Here is an 18,604-nt window from a genome sequence, read left to right on the forward strand (position 1 = left end):
GACTTCTGCCAAAGTGCTGAAAGGGCAGAAGAGAAACTACGCGTTACATGTATTTTTATTATTTTCATTATTTCTAATATTTATTTGCTTTTAATCGATTCGTGTTACACATTAATGGCAATCTCTTAAAGATGCCATTAACGTTTCCAACAGTGCATTTTCCGCCACTGCAACGTACAATTTAGGATAGTAACTTTATCAGGAGAAATGGTACGTTATATCACGTTAATAGCATCATCGGTTCGCTATGTTCATAATTCGATTATCCGCGCGAGATTCCATGATTCTCTCCCGCAGACTCCTCGTCCTACACGTAGGAAATGCCTGTTCGTCTTTCTCTCTGCCGCCCTTCAATGATTAGCGACTTCTATCTCGATCATTAATTATCGTCTCGCCGCCGTTGCAGTTGCCGTATTCGCCGATTGCGGCGATATACTTACTACGTCTTTCGCGTTAACGAACTTTCTAACTCCTCTTTCACAGTTCACGATTATATAATATTTAGACCGGCAGGTAATATTCCGCATCATGATGAACTAATTCAAGACAGATCAAATTACATCCAAGATGCGATGGAATTTGTGGAATATAATTCGACACAGAAAGCTTCAGTTTTTGATTATCAGAACAAATGTGTTTCGTATTTTAGTGAATTGTGCATATCATCTTTCCAAATTATCATAATTTATAAATCGTAACAAAAATAATAAATGTTAGAATCATTCTTTTTAATTTAGTGTCATTGGGGATGTAACCGACGATGAAAAAAATAAGAGAAGAAAAACGTAATAATTAAATTGTTTCACCTCGGCTTTAAAAGAGCTGTCCGATCCGGAAAAACTGTGGAAAGCTATGGAAATTCATCATTAAAATGGAATTACCGCGCTCTCATTCTTTTCAATTCATTCATAAGGCATCGTGTACATATTTGCACCGCCGAATAAAACGGGAAAGGCATCGGGAAAAATGCGAGACTTATGTAAAATACGCGACGTATATATATTTTACAGCGGTACGTGCCGAGTTCCGGATGCTCCGCTCTCTTTGATTTCTCTCAAAGATCGTCGAGAGGTTTGCAAGGGATTGCGGGGGTGCGGTACGCTCTTGAAACGAGACGTATCATCTAATGGTCTTTCATGCTTGCGGCATGGTCATTTACGGCGAACTCGGGCTTTGCGGCTAAATATTTACCCATGAGAATTCCATGCCGCTTCTTCGGCGCCGGCAACGGTGAAGTATCAATCCTTTTTTCCCACGTACCCTTTTCCCCGATTTTCAGACGCTGTCATATTGCTGATCGAATCATTACAGCAACAATTTCGATTTGAGCGCCAACATATTAATATAATTACCGACACTAAGTCTGCGTCCTCCGGACATCTTTCGTTTTTGACGATATTCTCGCTCAAAGATTCTTGTGTAAATTAGCAATTAAAAGTTTTTAATTCTCGTATAATGGTATTACGATCGTGGTGAATTACAACCAAAATAAAAGTTAATTCGTTGTATATCGTTCACCAACGTTGATCGTAAAACTTAATCCAGAAACGTAAATTTATTTTAGGCAGGAATAAAATTTCTTAAACAATCTTTTTAGACATACATAACTCTTACGATGCTTTTTATTAAATTATACAAATTCTTAAGTATGTTTTGGACGATTTATAATTCATGATATAATTCTATTTATAATTTTATATGTCAGATACGGAAACACTTGGAAATATGCAATATATCATATACATATACAAAATACACATATCAAGATAGACACATACATTGTGATATCAGATAAATAAAATTCGAACTAAAATTGTAAATAAAATTCGAAAAATCGAAATATAAGAATCGGTGTTATGTTAATCGATGCAAATCTTTTATTGTCGAAAAGTGCATCGGGTCTCCATAGTGACAAATATATATTTCATCCACTTGGTTTTACGTATTACTATGTTTATCTTTTTTTTTTCCTACTCGAGACTTTACGTCGAACTTCACCCGCTTAACACAGAATTGCCATTAAAGGTACAGACACCCGCCAATCGGTATGTATTCGTTTCATCGTGAGACTAGTAGTTAATGCAGCCAGAGTTAAGTCCTGCAAAACTTTGTTTAGTAGACCGATGTACAATGAGCAGTGAAAAACATTCGTAACAAAACTCCGATCAAAAGTTGAACGCAACGATTTTGCGCTTTCCTGAAAGCCGACGACTAAAAAGAACCGATTTTTGTGACAAACAGCATCACTTGTCGTCATGTACGCCTTGCAAATCGATGCTCGCGTAGACCACAATCGCGGCTGTTCCAATGAAATATGCAACTTCGTGTGTAAATCGTCACGCCTATTGTAGCAGAAAGTTATGCGAAAATGGTAGAAGCGGGCGGAATTTTAGTTATTTTCGCATTCTCCCTTATAAAATGAAATTCCAGTCATGTGAAAACCGACACCTGTATTATCATCGCGCTTTCATGCTGAGTCTCGCGCCGGACGCATACGTTTTGCATGTGATTTCTCGATATCCGTTAATCGCGCGCGCGATTAACCTAGATTTTAATAATGTTAGAGCTATGGTTCAGCGATAACAATCATGAAACTATGCAGATCATAAAAGCTCACGCTTTGTCTTGGAAACAATCAGTTTTATATAAAAGACGTGTTTTTTTGAACGTATAAAACTATAGAAATATATCCGCCATTCTTTATAAAAAATATTGAATTTTTTTCTACGCTATTTTTGGTGTATTTAAAAAAAAAATTAAATGTAGATAGAGTGAAGATAAAATGCAACTTTACGACAACATACATTTCTCGTATAAATTTTCGTAAAGATTATGCTAATATTTAGCTCCTATGGGATCACGATAACCCGTGCTGCAAGTAAAAGCCAGGAACATATTTTTCTTCCGCACTGTCAAGTGGAAAGAGACACGTCAGTATCAGACTTCTTTTTTAAAATGCTCCCGCCAATACTCCGATCCACAGGGAATCCATATCATAAATCGTAGACCGCAAAAGCGAATCGAGTCGATATCTTCTGCGGTTTTTATATTTTTACAAGAAATATATTTATATAAAGCTCGAAATCTTTCCTCTTCTTGTTTATCGAAATGATTTTTTGTTCAAGTTATTAGTTTAACGGTGTTAAGGCGGACGAAAATATTTCAAAGACACGCTGTGAATGCACGGGATTCACTGGTGACCCTGTTTAGGTATCATCGAATAGAGTCTCTCTCGCCGACGGTATTGTGTGTCGCCGACATTATTAAAGCCTCTGTACACTTTCCACGAGACATAACCAAAGGAGTCACTGCCGTAATTCCGGCATTTCTCTTCTACAAAGTGTACCGCCGGTGGATGAGGCTACCGCTTTCAAAAGACCCGACAGAAAGGATGATTCTTGCTGTCTGCCAGTTGAAGGCAGCAGATGTCACGATGGCGATTATGCGGCGAGAAGCGATTCTCGATAATAATACAGAGTCCTATTTCGCACTTGAAACTATCACGGTTGTGCGAATTTACATGATAAATTCGTATTTTCTCGGCAGCTCTGACACGAGGAAAAAATGCAGTCTCATCTCGAGAATTCGTGCGGTTGAATTATCGCGCTTGAATAAATTTGGACCGTGTGTGGAAAATTGCATTTTTTCACGTTAAACTACAGGACGTAATAATATTATTACGTTTCTTTTCTCGAGAGGTTTTAGTTGTATTTATAATATTCATGAGACTAATAACGTCTTGAAAATGTATGTATTACTACGTTTATATTGATATTAATAATATGTAGAATATTTATGTGTCAATAGACGCGTCCTTCGCGCGATCGAGGAATTCTATTTCGATCGCGTCGAAAAGATTAAGTTTTAGTCCCTGGTCATTATCAGGACGAACGTAAGGATGAATCCTTGGCATTTGAGGTCCAAGGTTCTGCGCCATGCCGGCGAGGCACCGCTTATTATACGGCGCTCGTGAGTCATGCTATGCGGCATTGCAATCGCAGGATACCTCACCGAGGCGATTTTAGGGGGAAGTGAAGGGCCCGAATTGCCGACATTGTAAACACGCCTGTTAAGCCGCGCGTATGCGAATCAAGTATGAAACGCGAGCGTCGAGCGCCTCTTGCGCGAGAAGGCAATGCACATATCTCGATACTGAAATATTGTTACTTCTTTTAGTATCCGTTACCTTTATCGTCTACACGAATTAGATATCGATACCCGGCATTGTACGAATTATATTAATGTATATAATTTATCATTTTGAAAATCTTTATTCCTTCGATTATCACTGGCGATATTACGATGTTTCGATGAAGCAAAGGTATCGAATATTGCTAGATTTAAGCAGCCTCTTATCATCACGAGCTATTTCGAGATGTTCAAGACGACTTTTTGGTATTAAATAGCAAAGGCTTTGACATGTATTTCATCCTCGAATCTTTCACAGTCCGCTGAGGGAGATAATTCTTCTTGAGATCGCGCGAGTTTCTAAGAAGTCGTCAAAAAAGACGACGCTGCTTCTTGAGATTCTGGGTCTTGGTCTTGATATTTTATGGATTACGTTGCTCAAAAAAGCAGATTAAAAAAAAAAAATCGATATATTCATAGATATCTCATATTAAAGTAGTATTATAAAATCCAATATTTGTATATAGTAAAAAAAAAAGCCATTTAATTCGCACGAGGATAATTTCACGGATAAGCGAACTGCCGTGATAGTGGCTTTGCTCGATGATGCGAGTGATTACGATAGCATCATCGATTAATCGATTAATAGCTAGTTGCTTTGACGCCTCTCGACGACTTGTGATTATTGAACATTTAATGTTCGACATGCTCAGAGCAAAGGGTATCGTAATCGTCATGATATGTGCAATTTGATAATGCTCAGCCTCTCGGCCTTTATGCTCTTCAGATTTAATGCTTTATCGATTCTCTTTGGAATGCATCATTTGTAATGTTCCATTTCGAATTCCGCTTGCTATTTCCCATATCGCATGCCTGTCATACCGCATTTATATAGAGATAAACAGATCGCAGATTTTCCTACAATTCTATTTTCGTGTCAAATTTTTACTGCGCTTGCTCTCAAAAATATTTATTTCATATTATGTAAAATGTAACATTTGGCTCATGTAACGCTTCGCCGCATCGAAATCGATCTTTATTTCACTTGCAAAAATTTTCGCGATGATGTATACTTCAAAAGTATGTTAATCACGCGCGATAATAAATTTATCCATTACCACGTGGAACGTATCAATCGAGAGACGTGCGATATCGCATACGGCGCCGAATGCGTCATAAATTTTTTTGTAAAAATATGGGCGTACGATATGAATGAGTTTGGTTAACGAATACATTATTATAACAATATACATTTGAAGAGCAAACGTCTTATCGAATTGAAGAGAAATCGCGATTGCGTGATAAAAAAACTAGAAATAAAATATGAAATTCGTATATTGCACGATATATTCACATGCAAATGTATGAACGTACGCGACATAAAACGCAGTCAATTATTGCAGTGTTCAACTATTTGTATTAGTTTAGTAAAGTCATACTATTAATCACACGCGTGCAAACACACACACACATGCATGATAAAATATATAATTATATGTACTAACTAAATGTATAATGTATAGATGGGCCAAATTATAGCTCTAACTTTATAGTTATTGAATATTGATCTTATGTTACACATTTTCTGCAATCATTATTATGATTATTATTATTAGCAGTTATTAAAATTATTATTATTATTATTATTATTATTATTATTATTATTATTATTATCACTATAAGGTATACGTTTCAAAAGAAGATGTAAGTTTATTTATTCTAATTTTTTAATATTGTGGTATATTTCAAGAAGAACTCTCTTCTTTGTTATATACGAGAATCTGATGAAAGATTATTTTGATATATTTATATGTATATATATCTATTTTTTTTTTTGCATATTATTTTGAAGAAAGTTTTCTTAAATTTCTTCAAAAAATAATTTCTTTTTTGAAATATCTAATCCTCAAGATACACACAAAATGCAAACATCATCATTGCAGATGCTACTCATTTCTTTTTAAAGTCAACAGATATCCATTACTCGGGATTTTTTCTGCGGTTTCTTTTGCTCTCGAAAGCGTAAAGCCCAAAGCTGATCCATCCGTAAATACCGGAAGCTTTGCAGAAAATATTGGTCGAGCTTGCCCGCTATATATAGCATGATTTAAAGTGTTTCGGATATGACTACCGCTATCCAAACTTTATTGTGACCAATATGTATGTATGCATATCGTCTTGTATCCGAGAAAAACAACAATAAAATCTACGCAAACAAAGAAAAAAACTAACACAACAAGTTAAATTAAGTAAAATTATATTAAAATCTTAAATGCACAATAAAGTGTCACACTAATAAATGTACTAATAATTATTTAATTAAATTATCAGTTCTTCAATTAAATCTGTTATAAATAAAAAATGTTGCAATACACACACAACATATATGCACATAGTATGGAATTATTTTTATTAATTATTATTTTAATAATTATTATTTTATTAATTTTATTAAAGAGATTAAGCCCAAATTTAATATAAAAATATGACTGTGTGTGTTATTAAAATTATTATAAATATCATACACATACAAATTTTCTAAGAATAAATTTTCAACAACTTGTTTTACTATAATAGAACTTATTTTACTAATGTAATAAAGAGTTTTACTAAAAAGTTAATATATAATCGTTTTATAATATTATCCGTAATATATCATTCCGATACAAATATTCTACATTTTTCATTCTCATGATAGAGATAAAAGAGAATATCCATGTTTTTCACGCATAAAACTAAAAATCTACGTTACGAAACATTACACGCAACGATGTTTCCCCTAAATGCTCTCTTAAATATTTCGTCAACATCGTCAAAGATATTACAGATAATTCATGCTCGATTACATCAACCCTTTCCTACATCATTATTTCATCGCGTTTAGGGCGTCCCGAAGGTCGTAGCGTGAAACAATGTCATGCTTTGACGAAGCAGTCTTCTTATGATATTTTCTTTTATATCCATTTTATTTCACGCATCGACGACCGTTGACGGTGCCAAAAAAAAATGCCTTTCGTGTGACAGGGTGCGCTATAAAAATCGTATCTGTTCACCTCATCTACCCTCTGGCGCCAAAAGTCCTCGGCGGCCGAGTTGATTGATGATGCATTGAGGAAGTTAGGCAGGGATTCCTTTTTCCCCGAAAGAGAAAAATCAGGGAAGTTTATCCAATTAAATCATTCCTTTTATCATCGTTATTCGCTCTCTATGTAATCAGCATTTGTTTATAAAAATAATGAAAGATAGACATAGACATAATATTATCGCAATATAACAATTATATATAAGTAATATAATTATTATTAATATTATTTCTTTTATGTACTTTAATTTTGTATTATTTTATATATCTATAAGATTATAAAATTACTGTGAAATCTCAACAAACTGATGTATTTCAAGTATCAAGAAAAAAAAAAGTTTTTGCGATAAAACAAAATCCAAGATATAATTAAATACTCTAATAGCGAGCACTCTGATTTTGCCCATTTATACATTGCATGTGCGCGCGTGTAATTAGTAGTGTGACTTTAATAAATTAATACAAACGGTTAAAAAGTATGCGATAATTGACTGCATTTTATGTCGCGTGCATTTATAGTTTGCATGTGAATATATCGTGCGATATGTGAATTTTATATTTCATTTCTATTAGTCTTTTTATCACACAACTGCGATTTTTATTTCAATTCGATAAGACGTTTGCTACGTGTATTATTATAATAATGTTCTCATTAACTAAACTACTTGTGACAAGTAGCGAAAAAAATATTTCTCGTTTTTAATGGATTATACATATCAAAATACGTAATTTTCGACTTACTTGAAAGAAAGAGATCCTGGAGGGCCTGGGCAGCCTGGCAGAGGAGAGCCCATGTTTCTGCAGCAGCGAGTCCTGTGCCTCGCAGGGTAAGAACATCCCCTGCCACCACTGCGAGTCCTGGGACTTCGATCACGTCCGTTGGCATTCTATGAATAAGATAATGTTTTAGCATAATATTTCTTAATTATCCAATAATTAAAATTTATATGGATTAATCACGTGAATGTTTTTTATTGAATGGTCTTTTAATAAATTTTGTAAAAATACAAATTGAAAATATCAAGTGAGATTGTTGGGTAAAGACACTTTGACACTGGGGCGATCATATTTTGCCTTATAGGATGAATATGCGCAGGATCGAAAAACGATACGGTGATAATATATTTCGTAGTCTCTGTCTCGAATAAACGAATACAAACAATCCGGGGTGTGCATATATTAAAGGTATCAGGCTTGTTGCTTGCTCAGTCTCGTTTATATTAGCTCCTTTGTTAATCGGTACATGTCGCCGTGATTTGATGTACTAGAGGAACTAATTTGCAAATGTTACATTCCTTTATTCCTTTTTTTCTCGACAGCATCATATATCGCGTGAAGATACGGAAAAGAGATCTTGATTACAATATAAGATTTATCATTATACATGATATAGTTATATTTTTATTAAAAAATATTAATGCCTAATATCTTTTCTATCCAAAATTGACGCAAATGTGGCTTTAGATTAATTTGTTTAATTAAATAATATATATTTCTGATTCATTCATATTATTTTATATATTATATTATATCTTAATTTGAAAAGAATATTTTTTTTTTCTTAAAAATTATTTAGAGAAATTCTCATCAAATTGTTGTTGCTTATAAGAGAGCATCGTGAAAATAGGATATACAAAATTTGAGTTATTTTAAAAATAATATTTTTTTGATTAAAATTGACAACTTATATTTACGAAATATTTCTTTAGAGAATAAGAAACATAAGATCACATAAGATAGATAAGCGCAAGTTGATCGATGAAAGGTGAAAAATTCCGCAATTTTCCGCGAATTTATTTTTAATCAAAAACGCGGCGATGCGACCGCGTAATTCTTCTTTGTGTCTGCCTGCATACAAACCCAGCAGCCGCCAATCTCGACGTCATATGCACATCCCGAGAAACAATCAACAGATATACCGTCGTCAGAGAAAACAATAGACGTCAGCTCCATTTTCAACGATGTTCTCCTCTGCGACTGCTCTTTCAAGCAAAGTAATATGGGCTATCTCGTTATCTGCCCTTCGCTGGTCCCCGCTGATTTCTGTTTGGCCGTGTTACGAGAAAAGAGCTTCGTCTTGTACATGTTCGCGCAACGCGTGGGTCGTGTTTGGTTTACATTAAAATTTAATACGCTGTCTAATTGTTACGTGCGTGTAGCTACGTTGTTTGAAAAATAAGCACGATCAAATATACCATATTATTATTCAAATCTTATAAAAATCATAAAAAAGTCTGAAACTTTAGAATATTATATCTATCTTTGTCATCTATTATGAGGAATTAATTGTTATAATTATAATTATTATCTATAAATTGACAAATATATATCAAAATGTATAGTTGCAAAATTTTTCGGGAAAAGAAGATTGTCTTATTGGAAGATTACTTTTCCTAATAAACGTTTACATAGTACGTATATCGAGAAGTTTGATAGACGGTCAGCATGCGCATGCAAGTTTCAGATTATCGAGTTTCCCACGAGAATAAAGAGATTTCAGATAGTTAAAAAAAAAAAATATATATATATATATACGCAGGGTGTATGATTAAACTTTAGGAGTATATTCTAGAGATCAAAATAAGACTTTTTTCTCCATGAACGTGGGTGCTTGGAAGAGAGTCCGCAAATGAACCCTCTTCCAAGCTAGAGACCCCTAAAGTTTAGGGAAAAAATTAAAAATTGGTTTTATTTCAGAAAAAGATAGTAGAAGGTTGAAATTTGGTAAAGCCTAGTAAATTATGAAGTAAAGTAAGCCACTAAAATGAAAAAATAAAAACATATATTATGAAAACATTAATCTACACATTTTCGAATTTTAGCTATATATATATATATATATATATATAGTTCTCGATATTGAACTTTACGCAAACGAATTGGCTAATAAAGAAAATAATCGAAACTGAAAAATAACAATGAGATACTCTATATAAGGAGAAAATATATTATACTTTAAAATAATAAACTGCGCGCGCGCGTTTTGTCATTTTCTTCACGAATTATATTTTATTGGATAGACGTGTGACGTTTTTCGATCTGCAATACGTTCGATGGACTATTGGTATGTGACTATAATTGTGATTAGTTTCATAGTAGGACGGCTGTCAATTTACAGCATGTCTGACTTTATTCGATTAGGTGCAATCGTTCGTTTCACCGACATGTATTACGAAGTTATGGCGAGTACAAATTTCCCATTCAGCGTGTGTGCTTTCACACTATTTACAAGCGGTTTCGTTAATAAAGTTATAAATTAAACGCAATCTCCCAGGTGTAACTTCCCTGTAGTAATTAAGCAATAATTAAGGCGACGTATTCTGGTACAATTATGATCGCAATTATTTACAACAGCATGTAATAAACGTCTTGATTAACTCTCTGCTTCAGGTCCATTTTGCGATTGTGATCTGTTTCATTTGACGATGGCTTACGTGCATCTATCGTATATTATCTTCAGATCGTTTTCAATCAACGAACCGTCGTAAAATATATTGAGTCGTCCGATGATGGATATTCGCGTTCGTATATCCTGGAGTTTAAAGCAGCAGATCGTATGTGGCAGTAAAATTTATTACGGATATTGCTGTTTGTCTGGGACATGCTCGTCGGGATATTAATCAATTTTTTTCTTTTTTTTTATTAGTCGCTTTCCCTTGATATTAGATTGTTATCGATAGTAATGTTATTCTTGTGTATGTGATATTTTTATTTTTTTTCTAATTCTTTATATTTAATTCTTTCTTATATATTCTTCAATTTTCTTTCAAGATATGAATTTATATAGATCTAAATCATTTTTATGAGATCTTGCCGTTTTTTATTATACGCGCATAGCGTTCTGACATAATTGAATCCAGCATTAAAAAACAAGTAAATAATAAAAAAAAAAAAAGTGAAAACTCAAGTAGATATGTACTTTTTTAAATTATAGAGAACTGCAACAGCACGCACTTCTTTTTAATTCTTATTTTATCCTTATCGGCACTCGCCAAGGAGTTAGAGTATTATCCAATTTTGAAACTTTTGGCCTTCTTTAATGTTATTGTTTGTTCTCCTCTGCAGCACACTGTGCATCAAGTCTGATCTCCCCCGACAAGCCTGGAAAGAAACTTTGCTAAAATATTAATTTTCCGCGACAAATATTCTGTTTTGCGAAGCCGGGCGCCGATTTTCCGCGGAATTAACTAGCGATAAAAGAGAACGTCGGGAATAATCAACGAGCCAATTCGAATAATGGTGTTAAACTCTTCATTGTTACGCGAGAAACGAAGAAACGCGCAAGATCGAAAAGATCAGCTTTATCCCTAAACTGGAGAATTTATTCTGTAAAAATGCACATCTCCGTTTTTTATATTCATATATTTGATCAATATTTATTTATTGTCATACATGTTTATTAAATCTTTAGTTTAACTCGCTTAACGTAATTCTAAATTGATTTTTTAATTTTTATAAAATTTAAGTTTCTTTAAAAGTAATTTAATTTGATTTTTTATTTTTATAATATATGTATTTGTAACTATCAGCATTATACTTATAAATTTAGGTGTACGCTATATTCTTCAACCAAGCTTCGAATGTGACTTGTACCATATTCGATCGTTCTATTGTATATATATATATATATATATATTAGTATTCTCGAAATACAATAGACAAACGTGCAACCATTCATGCAACTCGGTCACCTTTTATGTAATGCCCAAAGCAAAACGTAAGCGTAGAATTATGCAATATTCGAATTCGGTCAGTTTAAAGAGGCAACCTTGGGTGCTTTTGACAGATCCGATATTTCATCCGAGTTTCGATAATCGCTTTTAGCTAATCATATGTGCATTGAATATTCTATTTGTCGTAACGTTTCACTGAATAATATTATTAATTTTCATTATTATCATGTTGTTTCTAAATCGTTAAATCTGGTCTTTTTCCGGTACACAAACATTTGCAGGAGACAGGGAAAATGCTCGTATAATGAACACATACTCTCGTTACGAGTAATCGTGGAAACAGGGCGTTTAATTAGCGGACAATCGGTTAGCATTGACAAGAGAGAGAGCCGCTGCGATTCCGCGTGATTTAATCACGACGCCAATTAAACCGTACGGTGCACAACGCACGGAAAGTTCCATTCGCGTTCATAATCGAATAAGAGCATTATACGTGCATATGACTTTTGCGCTTTTAAATCGAAAATGTCAACGGGACAATTTGTACGGGATATCCTTTATATAACGGAGCGATTCAGTTTGGAAATCGATTTTCGGATATGGAACGGTTTATCGATTATTCACGAATCGCAATCGGGAGCCCGTGAGTCAATATCGCAACTGGCAGAACACCTCGCAGATAATCAGCTGGCATGCGATCGCGCGTTTCGCACTGTTCCCATACTCACCTTACACATTGTCGATCGGCGTATCATAGCGCGGCGGCGTCCGCGCCGTGATGATCTCGTGTGGCGCGAAAGCATGCGCTCGAGTACCCGGCAGGTAGTATACGAGACAGGAAACCCCGACGAGGAACAGGAAAAACAGGAACACGAGATCGAACATCAGCAGGGAGTTCAAGGTCATCAGCTGCATCGTGCGCGTGCAACTCGCTCCACCATTACACGCGTGCACCCACGCACCAATTAACTCGTCGCGTCTACTATCTCTCTCTCTCTCTTTCTCTCTTTATTTCATCACCATCCAATGTCTCCCGAAGTCTTCTTAATTTGCTCGAAACTTCTCACAAGTCGTCGGCGTTTGATGTGTTTAATTTGGATAAAAAACGGTTTCACTTCACTGCGAACGTAGCAATCGCTTCAAAAATGTTATATATCATATATTTCTTCAGATAATTGTTTTGCAACTTTGAAAGATATAAAAAAATTTATTATTCTTATATATCAATTCCTAGGAAAAGATTTACGTCCGTGAAAAATTTTATTGCGTAACGTTAGTGTTTAAGAAATATTTTTCATTCTTTTCGATTAGATTACATCGTTGTTAATATCCGTGCTGCTAAATTTAGAGCAAAACGTTACGATACGAATAAAGTTTTTAATACACGGTAGAAAGCAATTAGTGAGCAATCAAAAATATACATTGGAACGCTATAAACGTAAACGGGAATGAAAGTAATGGAACGGTTTTTGTCTTTTCACAATAGAGCTCGATTCTTTTCGAAACTCGCCTTGCAGTTACGCGACTATTGACGACGAGTGTGTGCCGACAGCAACGGAGTAATTGGATTTCCCACGAATTATTATCGAAAGTTATCAAAGCCAGTCGCGCCGGAATCGGCGAGTTGCACGTACATATTACCGCCATATCGTACGAATGCACGTACCGATATCGGCAATTATGGATACTTTCGCATCGACATAAACGTGAGAATAATTAGTCTCATTATCGATTTCATTTATCTAAGCGCATTTCCCTGTTCGAACAATGATTCACGTCATTTTAATTAATCATTGATCGCTTTGACTCATGCATAATCCGCTTACAATCAGCTTTATTTTACAAAATTCATGCGATCCATCCGATAACGAAAATCTGCGCAATTGTAAAATTCATCTAATTTATAATGAATTGCTCTGGAAAACTTCTTCGTGAATAAGTAATTTCGGATATTTAATAATATTATGATATTGTCTTTAAAATTACTGATTTATATTTCGACAAAATGTACGTCTTATTTCGACGATTCTATTAATTAAATTTTTTTTCAATGACCGAGAATTAATGATGTTTCTTCTGATAAATATATGGCATTGGCGACATCTCGACGATCTTTTTGATCGGATATTGAGAGTGGATTAGGCCTACAGGGGAAACTACTATAAAAAAGCGCACCGAGTTATCTACCGCAAGGTGTGTGTGGAAATGATAGGGCATCATTGTCTTGCCATGGAAAAAACAATTCGAGAGGATAATTATTTTCCGGCGCGGTGACATCGCTCGTCACTCGATGCGTGATAATTATTTTTCGACGCGGTGTCGCTCGCCGCGTGACTCTGCCTTTCTCGCTCAGCTGATACTTCCGACGCTAAGAGACATAAACAAGTAAGCCATTTTACATTTCTATCGATTCCGACCGCTTCCCACGCGCTCATTGGCTCAGACATTTTAATTAATAACAATAATTATTGCGAATTTAGCAAAATGGTATAGGACTTTTCGCTTCAGGTTGACCCGATCTATCTCCACTTTTCGTTTGGCTACTTACATGTCAGACACCCTGTATAAACTCTATTTCGAGATAATCGCCACTTCGGATTTCACAAAAAAGATAAGTCAACAACAGCGCTCGAGGATCTATTCAGCTCGTTCAGCTGATATAAGACTGACGAAGTGAGAAGCTTTCAACCTGATCTTTTTTTTGGCACTATAGATACGAGTAATTGGTTAAAAACGCTAACAATACGGCGAAAAGAGAAGAGCTTTAAGGACAGAAAACAGTGAATAGACCGATAAACAATTAGTTGCAGTTTCCAGCTATAAGGAATGTTTCGCACTTATTGAGAATTATTCAACTTGGAAAATGTAGATCATATATGATGTCCCACAAGTCACGACATAATGAGGAAAATTAATATTTATAAAAAAATATAATATTTATTAAAAAAATCAAATTTGTGTATTTAATAATAAAATATATTGCTCAATCTTTTTTCCCAATAATAGCCTTCGTGGTTACGATATCGGCCAAATTTGGAGTTTTGAATTTAGCTTTTCGCTTTTTTTCCCGAATCGACTACGTCGATTCCAATCGTCGAGTGGCCAATCGTGGACGAAGAATTGCCTGCATCGACGTGTCTGCATGCGGTCGAGTGATTTTCCAGTTACGCAAATTTTCCAGTATCCGCCGGCACATTCAATGGTTCTCGCCGATACGTCGACTACCGACGGAAATTTACGGGATGACATAATTTCCGTGCGGCATGATGCGCCCAAAAGACGGTCCTCATCCTCGTGTCAATCGCTCATCCGTTCTTTCGAATACCCAGGAAAATTCGTGAATCATTGATTGCGGAAACGCGAGAATCGTAAAATATTTCGATCTTGTGCTTTAGGTAGTAATCTTTTTATATCACATTTATTTGTTATCGCTTTCGTCCCTTTCTTGCGGGGAATTATCACGGATTAGAAACACTTGCTAAAAAATAATGTATTTTTTTTTTAATATTTTGAAAACGTTTATAAAGTTTTCTCTTATAAATCCCGATTATAGCCATAAATCGATGTAGTGAATAAAAATAGAATTGATATAATAGCCCGAAACAGACCGAACTTTTTCCGTTTGAATCTAATTTTTATCGCGGATTTTCATACGTCACAATTTTATTTGCACAAAATTATTATAAAATGTATAAAAATGGATTTATTAGAAAGTTTATATACTTTTTTAAAAAAATTGAATATATATGTTTTTTTTTTTTTTAAACAATGGGAAATTTTTTATAGATTGAAAATAAGAAAGTAGCAATCGAATATGTAGCACTTCAAATTAATTCAGTAGTACTATTAACGAAATGCGGAAACTCTTCATTCGCGGTCTTATTAGTCGCTAAACCTCATTAATATCGAGCCTTAATAAAAAGAATTATTTTCGCTCTTCTTTCATCACATTTCTTTCATGATTGCATTCAATCTGAAAGATTTCATTTGACTTTAAGAATCAAAAATTCTATATTATTTGAAGCCTGATATTGTTATTTTTATTTGAATTAATACATCTTCAAATTCTGAGAGAAAACTACATATTTGTTTTATATTATTTTTCTATATTCTTTTAGTGTAGCCGCAATTTATAGTCGAAATTACTAAGAGAAATGTAAAAACACAAATTCTCTTTTCTCTTTTAAATGTAACGTTTCCTAAAAAAATTCATGAATGGTTAAGTGTTACAAGAAATTAGCACTTTCGTGTTCATACTTATTCTAGAAATAAAATAATAATGATATTTTTTTCTAAATTAATTTCAATTAACTTTTATAAAATAAATCTAGTATCATATGTATAATAAAGCGTGATCGTGTATATAAAAATCGAAAGATAAAATCACAGTCAAAAAATAAACACTCATCTTCATTCAAATCATTTTTATTCTCTTATGCTATTCATTTCTTACCCTATTTGCGAAGTCACTCTCTCTAAGAAAAAAAAATCTTCACGAAGAAATTGATAGAATCAATACGCGGCGGCGATATCTCGATATTTACTTTTCAACGGCATATCTTCTCCAAGAGCATAATTATTTGTCACTTTCGTACATGGTGGCAAAGAATTTTGTTTCGTGTGTAATCTGCTCCATTAAAAATTATCAAAAATTTCCTAATAAAATGTAATATATTTTGCTCGAAATAAAGCAATTATTCTCTTTTACAAATATGTCAAAACTCATTTAATAGTATTGATGTTGTAAAAATGTAATCCTAGTTAAGGTCTTTCGACATTTTCAAAATTATATTCATACCTTTTTAATTATTGATAGAGCAAATGAAAGTTGTAACAATAACGACTTGTCGTCTTCACTTTAGTTCTCAGCAAAAAGAAGGTCACGATCATTCTTTCGCATAATTTAATTTTGCACTATGTTACGGTACTTTATACCGGCAAATTAGTGAAAGTTGATTAAAAAGAATAATATCTGCTTTAATTTCGTTTAGAAATAATTTTTCCGGGAGTGAAATTGTTTTTTCGTGATAATACCCTGACAGAAGATTCTTCCATAAATCACACCATTTCCGCAGGGAATGATATGGGAGTCGATTCGCCTAAATTTCCCTAAATTCTCGTCCACTCTGCACGGTCGTCATTTCCGGAAAACATCACGACACCCCCTTCCATTTTCTTCGATAAAGGTTTATATGAGCAAAAATGCCGACAGGTTGTTTTATCCCCTATCAGTAGCAGTAAAACTATCTGGCTTTCTTTCCCCTTCTCTTATTGTTAGTATCAAATATTTAAATGAAAATACGATAAGAGATTAAGAATTTCTATAATGAATTTCTATAATATTCTGCAGATGATAAAAAAAAAACGAACAAATAAACATTGTTAGCAAAGTAAAATTTTTATCTCCAACCACCAATTAATTTCTATTCGGAAGGCTCATCTTACAAAATGCTTTAGTTAGTATGCGGTTGTGTTTCTTTGCACAATTTGCACGACAATTTGTATCCTTTCCTTTTTTAGCTTTTAATTCCGCTTGAAATGAGAGACTATTCTTCCAGTCTCGCTAACAAATTACGTCTATATATAATATATAGAAATGTCATCCTAAAAATATTGTTTCTGACAAGCTCTTATTTTTAATTATTTTGAGTAGATAGATATTTTGATAAATTAAAATTGAATATAAATTCTAAAAAGTAGTATCATATTCAAAAGCACAAATGGGATATTTTTAAAAACTTATAGCATTTTAACTCTCTCTCTCTCTCTCTCTCTCTCTCTCTCTCTTCCTTCTTCTTTCTACATTTTAGAACAAAAAAATATCGCATGTGTAAAATGAGAATCATCGACGAAAGCGATCGTCAAAGATGAATAAATTCCATAATATAATATATATAAATTTTACTTCTTCTTCTTTCTTATCAAGCGTAACGCTTACATTATTTCACTTCTTTTCCTGTGTCCTTTTATAATTTTCTATACTTTTTTCTATACTTCTGAACATTCTTTTTATTATAAGAGTGATTTCAGTTCTTGTTTTGATCTTGCGTCATAGAGAGAGTGATTGTTTGGTTATTATCATGCACTGTGTTTTAGCAATAGAGACAAATATGCTATATCTTCTTGATGTTTAATAGAATATACATATATAACAGTCTTTGTATATTATTTTCTGATTCCACAATAAATATAGTGTCATCCGCATAGCGTAATATATTCACTTTATGATTGCCCAGATGTCTGATTTTTTTAAATTTTATGGCGATTATGATCTTGTTCATAATAAAAGTTGGATTTAGGTTATCGAATACCTATGGTGGATTTCCTTTGTTAATTGATCGCACGTGAGTGAATCCACATCGGCAAAAAATTTAATTTGCGGTCATGTTGGAAGCTGCGAGAAACCGAGGGCGTTGATAAAAGATTCTAAAAGTAACAAGAAAAGAACTACTAGAAAGAAGAGATTATCGTTGCGCGATACGATGAAAAACATACGAGACTTTCGTCAGAAGGAAAATATAATTTATTACGGAGTTTGTTATTACGGAATTAATTATTGGGCTAATCGTAGCACAAAATAAAGTAAGAGCGAGAATGTCATTGTGAGTTAGTCGTGATGCAAAATAACAAGAAATGATCTCACGTGAAACGAGATTTGTAGCCAGTTCAACGTTCGGGTGAAACATAAAAATATCGATTTTGAATATATTGCGTTTAGATA

The 18,604-nt window shown here is 33.8% G+C and overlaps 1 protein-coding gene across 6 annotated transcripts in view; it reads right to left on the reverse strand.

Moving 5' to 3' along the window:
• LOC138944693 (tyrosine-protein phosphatase non-receptor type 13) overlaps window positions 1-18,604 on the reverse strand; it is a 79,346-nt gene that overhangs the window by 30,924 nt on the left and 29,818 nt on the right. For 2 of the 6 annotated variants that reach the window (XM_070315572.1, XM_070315576.1), the window contains exons 2-3: window positions 12,612-13,002; window positions 7,952-8,097 (exon numbers count right to left, since the gene is read on the reverse strand). In XM_070315572.1, the coding sequence (XP_070171673.1) occupies window positions 7,952-8,096 (145 nt within the window). In that variant the 5' untranslated portion in view covers window position 8,097; window positions 12,612-13,002. Of the gene's footprint in view, window positions 1-7,951; window positions 8,098-12,611; window positions 13,047-18,604 lie in introns of those variants that run through there. The other 4 variants (XM_070315577.1, XM_070315571.1, XM_070315574.1 and 1 more) reach the window with 3 other exon arrangements.

The sequence above is a fragment of the Polyergus mexicanus genome, unplaced genomic scaffold (assembly GCF_030449975.1).
Source record: "Polyergus mexicanus isolate NDT 795.1 unplaced genomic scaffold, iyPolMexi1.0 SCAF_2, whole genome shotgun sequence".
Taxonomy (NCBI): Eukaryota; Metazoa; Arthropoda; class Insecta; order Hymenoptera; family Formicidae; genus Polyergus; species Polyergus mexicanus.